This window comes from Montipora capricornis, chromosome 14 (assembly GCF_036669925.1).
Source record: "Montipora capricornis isolate CH-2021 chromosome 14, ASM3666992v2, whole genome shotgun sequence".
NCBI classification, from domain to species: Eukaryota; Metazoa; Cnidaria; class Anthozoa; order Scleractinia; family Acroporidae; genus Montipora; species Montipora capricornis.
In genome coordinates this window covers 32,650,057-32,662,556 of record NC_090896.1, presented here as the reverse complement: position 1 = coordinate 32,662,556, position 12,500 = coordinate 32,650,057, and the positions used below count along the sequence as shown (strand labels likewise).

General features: G+C 38.8%; 1 protein-coding gene across 2 annotated transcripts in view; it reads right to left on the bottom strand.

Annotated features, from left to right (window-relative positions):
• The window catches only part of LOC138032205 (uncharacterized), a 51,596-nt gene that overhangs the window by 37,298 nt on the left and 1,798 nt on the right, over positions 1–12,500 (bottom strand). For both annotated transcript variants that reach the window (XM_068879822.1, XM_068879823.1), the window contains exons 2-4: positions 8,466–8,664; positions 1,860–1,966; positions 169–266 (exon numbers count right to left, since the gene is read on the bottom strand). In XM_068879822.1, coding sequence (XP_068735923.1) covers positions 169–266; positions 1,860–1,924 — 163 coding nt within the window. In that variant the 5' untranslated portion in view covers positions 1,925–1,966; positions 8,466–8,664. The remainder of the gene's footprint in view (positions 1–168; positions 267–1,859; positions 1,967–8,465; positions 8,665–12,500) is intronic.

Genomic DNA, 12,500 nt, shown 5'->3' with positions numbered 1-12,500 from the left:
CTTCAGAGCTTGACCAAGATCGCGACACAAAGAAAGACCTAGCGTTGTCTATAACTTCCTCGCAATCTAATTGGTTGCTTGACACGTTGACGCGACTCTTATCGACAACGGCAAATTAGCCAAGCAGATTTCGAGATTACAAGCAATTATGGTAAAAACTGCAATTACCTTCAAGGATTAAAGTAGCAAACAAGTAGGCTATGAAGGGGATTCTTCGGGATTTATTTCCTTCTCTGTTTCCAGGATACATGGCTTGTCTTCTCAAACTATAAAAGAGCATTTGTCTTTTAAACTAAAAATTGTAACAAATCCGATTTATTTTGAAAGAGGCGAGCCTTAGTCAAAGCGGCCTCAGGCTTCAGCTCTTTTATTTTTTCTCCAGCGTCGAAATTTCTGTGCGCGCTGGTTGTTCCTTTTTCTCTGCAAGACTTGTTGTGCGAGACCGCACAACATTTTGCACTATACTTTCCGTGGTACAAAGCAAAGGAGATAGACAACATAGGAAAGAGGTAAAGATAATATGGATGGAGTTGGTCAGAATTCACGACTGTTTTATATAAGTTTCGCTTATAGTTTTTGTGTCGTAAGATTATCTGATTAGATTAAAGGGGATTAGATTAAATTAGTTTTTGTGTCGTAAGATTCACTTTTGTGTCATAAGATTAACTGATTATATTAAATGGGAGTTCATCAAATGGAGCATCTTTATACATTCATTCCTTGCGTCAATCCTGCCAGAGTAAATTTATTTTTAGAACGGCTTTTTCCCGCGAAAAGTGTCATACTCGGCGAAAGGCGAAAAAAAATCCAGCATAATATGTGTTTGTTAGGTCATGTGACGTAAAACAATAGCTCTGTCATAGCTCTGTTTTTATTGGGCTTTCAACCTCGAAACCCTCACGAGAGGTATTCTATTAATAACAAATCTCTAGTTCTAAAGAAACTGTGGTGCTTGCGTCAGTAGGAGAGTGAAACAGGAACATTTGGTTTCATCAAACAAGTTGATAAAGATGGAATTACCAGCGTGAAGGATTTGGAAAGCTGACGTTTCGATTGTTAGCCCTTCGTCAGAGCGAATAGAGAAATTGTGGGTATATTGTTGGTTTTTATACGGGTTTGAAGGAGATTTGCCATTGGTAGAAATATGGTAACTCTACTTGGGAAAATATTGATTCCGAGGCCCAATATGAAAGATAGAGGCTCCATTTGATAGGCTCCTGATGTTAAAGATAAAAGGAACTTTGTACCTTTGTTTCTGTACTTGGTTCTTTTGCTTGACGACACCACAAACAACAACGACTTTTATTGTACATCAACAAAGAAATGAATGAATGAATGAACGGCTGAAAGAATAAGTGAATCTAAGAATGAATGAATGAATGAATAAATGAATGAATGAATGAATGAGTACTGTCAGCTAAAATAACCACGGGGTTATTAAGAGTTAGGTGTCAACCCAAGCCTTTCCGAAATCACGCAAAGCCGGCCACGAAACCTTTCGGACGTATTTCGGTTGACGTAAAACTGACCCAACGCGTCGTGGCATGCGCATCCGCCATCGAAAATATAGCAGTCCGCGCTCTGCGTTTCACAAGTTTCCTATATTAGTGAGATTTCCACGGAAGGGGTGGGTTTTTTTAACGTTTTTACTCGAAAGCTTCTCAAAACGCGGCAAAATGCCGCGGACGATCGTGAGCGAGGCAGCACACATTGCCTGATTGCCGTCACAGTAAAATGTGCTTTCACGTAATAGTTGTTTTCGCGCACACATATCTCTGGTAATGTGTGTTTCCAAGGTGGGCGAACACTCGTGAACAAGTGAACACGTGTTACAAAATTTCATTTTTGAAAAAACCAACCTCTGATAGGCAGTGACCTGGATTACAACATGTCGTCTCTCAACGTGTCTCTCATCTCGACTCATCTCAGTTCATGTGAACTACAACTGAGTCAAAGACGTCAAGTCCTGTATGGAACATGACAATGGTTGAGTATGTTACATAACAATGACAGAAGACCTATTTCGAACCATCTTGACAGACAAATTACATGTATTCGTTTAGGATTGACCGATGTTCACGACAATCACGATTCACACACTACAATTTTAAAGGATCACGCATCACGGTTAATATATCATTCACGAATTAAGGCTGTATTTCTTCAGTTTTCCCGAGGGCATATAGATAATAGCTTAATATGTTGTTTTCACAGTATAATTATATACTGTAACATTTTAAGCCACTAACTATGGTCGGTTTAACAAACTATATACCGACTGTAACTATAAATATGCCGTTGATTACTGGCTTAAAATGTTACAGCATAAAATATAACGACCACTAATTAAGCCATTAGATACTGGCTTAAAATGTTACAGTATATAATATACCGACCACCAATTAAGCCATTAGATACTGCCTTAAAATGTTACAGTATGTATATGTTTTCGATAGAAAATACGCCGTTGTATGTCACAGTATGTATATCTTTGGGATAGGAAATACGCCGTTGTTTACTGGCTTAAAATGTTACGGTATGTATAAAATTTTGGTCGGAAATACACCGTTGTTTACTGGCTTAAAATGTTACAGTATATAATATACCGGTGTCTGACGTCTACAAAACGAAGACCCAAGACCCAAAACCGAAGACCTAAAACGTGCTGAAACGCATTGTTCGGCGTTAAAACAGTAAAATCGACAGGGTCTTCGTTTTGTAGGAATGCCCCCTTCAAACTACAAAACGAAGACCCTCACTAAAAAGCTTTATTTCACGCTAAAACAAAAAAAAAATCGAGAGGGTCTTCTTTTGTAGAAATGCCTCCCTTAAACTACAAAACGAAGACCCTCTCGATTTGATTGTTTTAGCGTGAAATAAAGCTTTTTAGCGAGGGTCTTCGTTTTGTAGTTTGAGCGGGGATTTCTACAAACCGACGACCCTATCGATTTTACTGTTTTAGCGCCGAACAATGCGTTTCAGCACGTTTTAGGTCTTCGTTCTTGGGTCTTCGGTCTTGGGTCTTCGGTCTTCGTTTTGTAGACACCCGTCTGACATTTGCAGACTGCAGAGCAGACTGTAGACTGCAGACTAACCCAAAATCACAATTATTGAAAGCTAACCGTTTTAAAACGGGTTCTTAGACTTAAATAATGTTTATCAGCGTTATTTGTAGGCAGTCTGCAGTCTGCAAATGTCAGACACCGATAATATACCGACCAGAAATTAAGCCATTAGATACTGGCTTAAAATGTTACTGATGTTACAGTATGCATATGTTTTCGATCGAAAATGCGCCGTTGTTTACTGGCTTAAAATGTTACAGTATGTGTATGTTTTGGATCCAGATTACGCCGTTGTTCACTGGCGTAAAACTGTTACAGTATCCATTATTCCGACCAGAAATTAAGCCACTAGATACTGGCTTAAAATGTTACAGTAAGTAATATACCAACCGGAAATTAAGCCATTAGATATTGGCTTAAAATGTCACAATATGTATATATTTTTGGTCGAAAATACGCCGTTGTTTACTGACTTAAAATGATACAGTATGTATATGTTTAGGGTAGGAAATACGCCGTTGTTCACTGGCTTAAAATGTCACAGTATGTAAATGTTTTCGATCGAAAATACGCCGTTGTCCACTGGCGAAAAATGTTACTGAGTACCGTCCCCCCCCCCCCCCCCCCCCTCTTTATAATACATAAAGATACATTTTTAAAAAATCCATGAAACAAAACTTAAACCTGATTAAGAAAATAACACAAACAGCGGTGATAAACATTGTATTCCAATGCATTTTTATAAAACTTGACGTTTCGTATGCTAGTCAACACACATTTTCAAAAGTGACCGTTACAATTTTTAAAAACTATATATATATCGTAAACAATAGGGGTCTGGAACCTAGACTGAGAAAAATGATCTGCAGCAGTACGTGTCTAGACATAATGAAAAGTAATAGCTAAAACAGCAATAACTTCTAATATTGACATTAAGGGAAGGCTTTAGCTCTTGAATGAACAAAGTCTCTTTAATTTTGCAGTGAAAGTCAGTTTTTTATTCCCATCGTGTCTTGACCGAGCACGTGGTTTACGTTTCTGTTTGCCACCTAAAGACGTTGACAAATATGAGGTCAAATGCTCTTTCGAGTTACTTTATCGTGATCTTGTTAAATTAAATCTTCCTATAACCAGCGAAAACCAAGATCGGCTTAGAAGTCAACTGAAGAATATTTCCTATGGTTACATTTACTCCTATGACTTTTCTAAACAAAAGAACATTCTCAGCAAGGATGAATGGGCAGCCTTGAGTGATTTACGCAGGGATGACAGTATCATCATTACGAGACCAGACAAAGGAAACGGCGTTGTCATCGTCAGCAGACTTGATTATCTTAATAAAATGAAGAAGTTGATTTCTGACGGTACCAAATTCAAACAATTAAAGCATAATCCAACTAAATCTAGAGAAGAGAGCCTTTCTGCATATCTTCGCAAAATCAAAAAAGACGGAATTATTGATGACGTAACATTCCACAAGATTCTACCCGGTAGATCTTCTCCTGGTGTTTTATATGGTCTGCCAAAGGTTCACAAGGCTGGATGCCCTTTCCGCCCTATTGTTTCCTCTGTGAACACCTACAATTACAATCTTGCTTCCTACCTCGTTGGCATACTTCAACCAATTTCCACCAACCAACACACGGTTAAAGATTCATTTAGTTTTGCAGATTGGGCCAAAACATACAAACATAACAACGGAATAATGTGTTCTTTGGATGTCACTTCTCTTTTTACAAACGTGCCGCTTGATGAAACATTACAGATTTGTCTAGACAGATTGTACTCTCTCCCTGATCCTCCGCAATTACCTCGTTCTGTTTCGAAAGATCTTTTGCAGTTTGCCACTAAGAAGAGTCATTTTATATTTGATGGCCTCTACTACGATCAGATTGATGGTGTAGCCATGGGTTCACCTTTAGGCCCCGTTTTGGCTAACATTTTCATGTGCCACTTTGAAGAAAAATAGGTCCGCAATGCGTACGTGGGGTCTTATGCGTAGTTTAACTCCATTCAGCCCTTATAGAATTTGGTACTGCGGTCTCACTTTTACCATGCATGATTGGTTGAAAATTTGCCATAACAATGCAGCAGTGAAATGGGTTCCTTAAGTATGCTTCAAATTTCAGGACCTGTTCAGAATTTTACATCGATGACTTGCCCCTAAACTTTCTATTATTGCCATTTGCACACTTTAGACAACTCTTGCTGCTCGATACATCATCTCTATCAGCTATTTACCAGTAACAGAAGCACTAGATTGGCTAAGAAACAAGCATGACACTGTTATACATTCATATGATCTTATAAATGATCAAAAGAATGCTGAAATTCAACAAGAATTCCAAGATGAATCATCACTAGATGAGGTGTTCAATGAACAAGTACCCTCAGAGCTTGGTGCAAATCCCCAAACTACTGGAAATCACAGTCCATCACCAATAACAATGTATAAACAGCCAAGAGAAATATCTGATGACCAATTACGTCGATCAGTTACATGTAGATCATTACATAATAAAAAACGCAACCTAAAGCTTACAACAGGGTGCTTTCATGGACTAGAACCTCAACAGTCTGAAGTCACAAAATGTTGAACCAGTTTATTTGTTTACAACTGGAGATGGTGGTGCTGGGAAAAGCCATTTGTTTAAAACAATTTACCACACTGTAGCAAAAACCTATAGACATGCTCCAATGATTCCTGAGAATCCAACAGTGTTACTAGCAGCATCTACTGGAGTAGCAGTAATAAACATTGATGGTACACACAGCATTAGCGATACCTAAAAATACAGGTGGTGATGTGGAAGAAAATCTAGGTCCTACAATATTTGACATCATTGATCCGACAACCACTGTGTCCGCTCACTCTAGTCAAGTGAAGCAATCTTTGGCGTGAATGCTGGCAAGCAATGTGTAGCAATGTCACATACTGCTATGATAAACCACCAGAAACCCATAAGAGTTGAAACGTGTAACGCGTGTTCACAGGTTCCGAATATTCAGTGCGAACTGATTGGTTGAATGTTTCAGTGCTAAGTACCATATTTGGAAACCCCTCGCTCTTGTTTTTCCAAATATAGTACTTAGCAAATCGAATATTCAGAAGCTTGTTTCCCAACACACAAGGGGCCGTTACACGTTTCAACCCTGATGGGTTTCTGATACCACCAAATACAAGATATTAGTTTGTGGGCTAATTCTACTTTGAACAATATTTTGGTTATTGGAAATAATCTATACAGTTCTATAACATGTTCTGTGCAAACAAATGACTATTTGTTGATAACTGATGTTCCAGACATGGTTTCAATATTTGATAAAGTGTATTCATTACAATATACACCCTTTTAATAAGTCTAATATATGCCGTTTTCCGCTAATGACGTCAAACTCATGCTTTTAAAATTTATTCAGAAATGTACAAAGGTTTCAAAAAAAAAAGAAATCGGAGAAGTTTTAGGCCTTTGTACATTTCTAAATAAAATTTGAAAGCAAGAGTTCGACGTCATTAGCGGAAAATGGCATATATTAGATTTATTAAAAGGGTGTATAGTGAGTCATTTACTGGAAGTTTGTTCATGACATCAAACATATGTCCATACATGTCTCTTAGAAATTCACCTCTAGGAGTATTTCAAACTCTCAACAGAATTACAATTGTTGTTTGTTAACTAATGGCATTAATACACTATATTGTAATAAATACACTTTATCAAATATTGAAACCATGTCTGGAACATCAGTTAACAGCAAATAGTCATTTGTTCACACAGAGCATTTTATAGAAGTGTATAGATTATTTCCAATAACCAAAATATTGTTGAAAGTAGACTTAGTCCACCAACTAATATCTTGTATTTCCCACCATCCACACCAAAGATTGCTTTATTTCCTTGACTAGAGTCAGCGGACACAGTAGTTGTTGGATCAATGATATCAAATATTGTAGGACCTGGATTTTCCTCCACATCATTTGCTTGCCTTATAAGCAATGGGATGTATAAACATTGTAGCACATCATTTGTGTAAACCAAAACATCACCTAATTACACGACTTGTAAAGTCCAACAACTTGTTTTAATATTGGCAAGTAAAACACATTTAAGTAAAACATCATAAGCATCGTATTCCAAAATCGCCCTCGCACACGTGAAAATGCATCCTTGGCTTTCACAAAATTGTTGTGACAGCCGATCCTTGACCGGTATTTGCGGTATTTTTAGTTGCAGACAACAGTAAGAGTACGAAATACTATTCTTTGAGAGTGCAAAACTCTTATTCAATGCCACTATTTTTTAGAGTACAATAACTCTTTCAGTTCGGGGTGTAACCCACACCGACGTTTCAAGCCAATAAATACTGGTTTGTGATAGCTTGGGAGATACTTGTGAGGTATGTGGTGCAACGCGCAACGGATTTCAAGCCAATGAATGTGGGCTTGCGAAAGCGTCTTAGCTTCAGTGCAATCCGCACTAAACACAAGCCGAGTCTAGATATGTTGGCTTGCGTGAGTAAACAACTCCCGCATCGATATCGCCGTGGAAACTCCACTCAGCGATGTCACCTGGATGAAATAACAAAGAAGAAACAAGGCAGGAAAGTGCAGTTAATTTTCGAAACGAAAGAAAGAAAACCAATATGAAACAGCACGACAGATTAATTTTGAAACACAAATACCTTGAACAATTATAACTAATTTACGACGGAAAGCTCTTCAAAATTTCCCCAAAACAAGGAAAACGACCGCAGATTTATTTGCAAACGACGAACACTAAAAGCAATGGCCGACTGTCACGTGTGTTCTCGTCCTCAAAGTGACAAACTGACAAAATTTGCCTCTGACTTAGGGGTCTGTATGCATATAATGCATAAGACCCCAAAGATGGTTGATGAACAGCAGATTCTGTCCTTCACTTTGGTTCAGATATGTAGATGACACCTTCACCATGTTTGACAGCAAGGACAATGCTAATGAGTTTTTAAGTTTTCTAAATAGTCGACACGATACCATTAATTTTACTCTTAAATTCGAAGAAGACAATAAGATTCCATTTTTAGACATCCTTCTCAAACGCTGCCCTGACAACACTTTCTCTACATCTGTCTACTGGAAGAAGACATTCACAGGCCTTTACACCAAGTGGGATTCATTCACACCTCGCAAGTACAAAATCAACCTCACCCGCACTCTCACCTATCGATGCTTCCGAATTTGCTCCTCGCCATCTTTATTACAGGCCGCTATTAAAGATCTGAGAAAGCTCCTGTTGCAAAATGGTTACCCTCAAGGCGTTATCATGTTCAACGTTAACGATGTATTGAACAAAAATAAAAACAAATCAAATAACCCTGTTCAAGCTACAGTCCCCAAAAAAGGTATCTTAATCGTGTTACCCTACTTAGGTCTTCACAGTAACCAAGTCACGAAACGTCTGAAATCCTGCGTATACAATTTCTACTCTTTCGTCAATCTCAAGATCATATTCCAAAGCACACGCCGCATCAACTCCTTTTTTCCATACAAAGATCGCTTGAACCGATTTCAGAGGTCCAAGGTCGTCTATAAAGCTGTCTGCTGGCACTGCGATGAATTCTACATTGGAAAAACAAAAGGAAGTCTCCACGATCACGTTGCTGATCACGCTGCTAATCACGTTAAAACCACTGGCCACGACATTAAATGGGATCACTTTGACATTTTAGCGTCCGGAAAAACTGACTTTCACTGCAAAATTAAAGAGACTTTGTTCATTCAAGACCTAAAACCTTCCCTTAATGTCAAAATTAGTAGTGAGAAGTTATTGCTGTTTTAGCTATTACTTTTCATTATGTCTAGACACGTACTGCTGCAGATCATTTTTCTCAGTCTAGGTTCCAGACCCCTATTGTTTACGATATATATATAGTTTTTAAAAATTGTAACGGTCACTTTTGAAAATGTGTGTTGACTAGCATACGAAACAACAAGTTTTATAAAAATGCATTGGAATACAATGTTTATCACCGCTGTTTGTGTTATTTTCTTAATCAGATTTAAGTTTTGTTTCATGGATTTTTTAAAAATGTATCTTCATGTATCCATCGCCGCCATGTTGGTGTTTGTCCGCCCACCAGCAATAGCGCTTTGCACTGTTACTAAAAATAGACTTTGTAACATGAGCCCCCCGCGGACCCCCGCGTAGACTCAGAAAGGTAAGCGATAGTGAAGGAAGGAATAAGAAGAAAACTTTATAAATCTGTGGAGTTGGTTTCTAAAAAGGAGGTAGAATGGTTAGTACTAAACACTGTTGATGTAAATCAGACTCACAGTATCCAGATAAATGACCAAAAATTGCCGAAATCTCTCAACGAGTTGCAGGAATCAGGAAAGGAAGTCTTCATACTGCTACCAAACCCATCGTAAGCCGTCAAGAAATGTAAGCCATGGTTAATCGATTGAATGCGGGAATCATCATAATTATGAAAAACATATATTTGTGCTCTACAAAAGGTCCCACAGCAGAAGTTTCTGATGTCCACTAAGGAGCAACAAGAAGGTTCATAAAAGGGAAAGCATTACCGTGACCAATGATATTCAATGTAAGGAGAAATGTAGACTCGGAAAAATATCCGAGTCCCAGATGGGATGTTGTTTCATCTTTAACACACTCACTTTGGAGGTTGGTTGGCTGCATCTTGATATGCATTAATGTGACAGCGCGATGCTGTTAGTGAGTTTCAAATATACTAGTCAATACTTGGCTGTGTAGCCGCGCGATGCGGTTCCAGTCGAGACCCACAAATTGACCCTTGCTCACCATAGAGTCTCCAGTAGCTCAGTGGTTAGAGCATCCGACTAGATCACGGAGGGTCGTGGGTTCATATCCCATCTGGGACTCGGATATTTTTCCGAGTCTACATTTCTCCTTACATTGAATATCATTGTTGTTGTTTCGTCATTACCGTGACCGCTTCGAATAACAAATTTTTCCCATTCTAGTTTTGAAAAACGCACGAGACTTTGAAATACGTCTAAAAAATAGAGGATACCCAGAGAGCAGTGTTAAAAGGCTTCTTTCTGAACTGAGACTCTCAAACAAAAAGAGGTCACACACGAGATTAAAACGCACATGTAACACAATTCTGACTTTTGTCACAAAATACCACTCCACTCACGAGGGAACCACATCTAAGAGAAATATTAACACACCACCCACACTGCGTAGAATATGGCAAAGAAAAATCCATGAAAGATATCGTAGTCAGAGCAAAACAGACAACCGTTTGCGACCAGCAGGAGTTGCGTAATAATAGGGCCTATCAACCGTTTTTTTCAACATGCCAATCTGCCGACGGAGTAGAATAGGGAACAGAACTTGCACTAGGGTACCATTTCCTTTCAACATCGAATCTTTTTTTGTATTCTCGCGACAGACTAAGGGCCATTATCGATGCTCGGATCAAGCGCGTGGTCACTTTTACTGTTTACATGACCTTATACAGCCCCTCACTCGTTTAAAAAGGTCGTCACGTTTGCCCGTCAATTTCAACCTCCTACACTTTTAAACACCGTTCTAGCTGCTCAATTGTGTTTTCTTCTGGTTCTCTCTCGAGAATTGAGCCAAGAAAACGATCGACGTCGCTTGTAAAACCGAAAAAAATGAAGCGAATATTACGCCTCATTTCTCTCAGGGGCACCCAACGAGAATATAGTTCAAAACCACTTGAACATAGCATTGTTAAACGTATTTTAGTATTTAAAAATCCGTTAAAAATGGGCAATTATACCATGTTTTAGATGTTCGAAAATCCTAGGACAGGCAGGCAAGCAAGAAATTTTACAACAAATGTTCCGAAAATTCTAGATGTCAAATGGTCTTCCGAACAGATATTTTCCGAAAATTGACGTTGGGTGCCCCTGTTCTCTTGTGACTCTTACAGACCTAACTTTGTTTGTCTGAGTCGGTCAAGTTGGGGGTCTATAATTTCATTTCCCCCCTGGACAGAGTTATTAGTAGGGCTAACGCTTACATGGTTCATATGGGGTAGAAAACTAGCACGTCACAATACACTCTAATCAGTTAAGTGAGTAGTAGTCCCTTATACTTTCATGACGTCATTAGTGCAAAGCGCTGTTGTACATTGCAGCATTTCTATCTGTGTCTCCAGAGATTGATTGTAAACCACCTATTGTAGTTCAAACCCTTTGACGGACGGCCAACTGGAAAATCTAGATTGGACTCTGGATTGGACTCTGGACTGGACTCTGGACTGGACCCTGGACTGGACCCTGGACTGGACCCTGGACTGGACTTTATTAAACGAAGTTAATATTTAACCAATAATATAACGATTAACCGTTTCTATTTAATTATTAACCAGCGAGAATGAGAATGAGAATGGATGTCTTTTTCAAAGGGAACATAAACGAAAAATCTAACAATGCTGCCCAGTAACTTTCAATCAAGTCAAGCTACTATTACGTGAACACTGTCACGTGATGACTTCAAACTTCGCAGCGTTAAAGCAATCGTAGCAAAGCGTATAAGTGGCGGGGTTTGTAACGTTAATTTACCGCTGTAAACAACTGAAGTGCTTAGTTTGCAGTTCTAGCTGCTTCAATTGTAGAAATAGTGCGCAAAGCGATCGCGCTTAACATATCGAATACATTGAATTGGACTACATTCCTTAGGGTAGGTTCGATTGAACGTATTCCGGAATAGGAATACGTGGAAACAGAAGTTAGAAATCCTTCGTTTTGATGGAGATTCACATCAAAGTTGTCAAACACCTGCTAAAATGCTATTTCTTATCTTTCTTATCCTTGTTGCTTCAAAACACCAAACATGCCGTTTTAAATCATCACTCCACGTATTCTTATTCCGGAATAGGGTCAATCGAACGCACCCTTATATTCTTTAGACAGCGCACGCATGAGATATATCGTCGTCACAGTGTTCACGTAATAGTAGCTTGACTTGATTGAAAGTTACTGGGCAGCATTGTTAGATTTTTCGTTTATGTTCCCTTTGAAAAAGACATCCATTCTCTTTCTCATTCTTGCTGGTTAATAATTAAATAGAAACGGTTAATCGTTATATTATTGGTTAAATGTTAACTTCGTTTAATAAAGTCCAGTCCAGAGTCCAGTCCAGAGTCCAGTCCAAAGTCCAGTCCAGAGTCCAGTCCAGAGTCCAGTCCATCTTTTCCAGTTGGCCTTGACGGACGGGTGGCCACGTGTATACACTTTGCGGCTTGTGAGTTGTCATTACAATGGAGATTAAATTGCAGTTCATGTCGTTATCAGTTATCACCACTCTTATTGCCTTCTTCCTGTCACTATTTCGATTGAAAGAATAATTTGCTGGTCGCTTAGAGGATTTCACAAAACGTTTGACAGGCGATTTGCCAAACAAAACTAACTGTTTCCCTCGGGACCGTACATTAAGT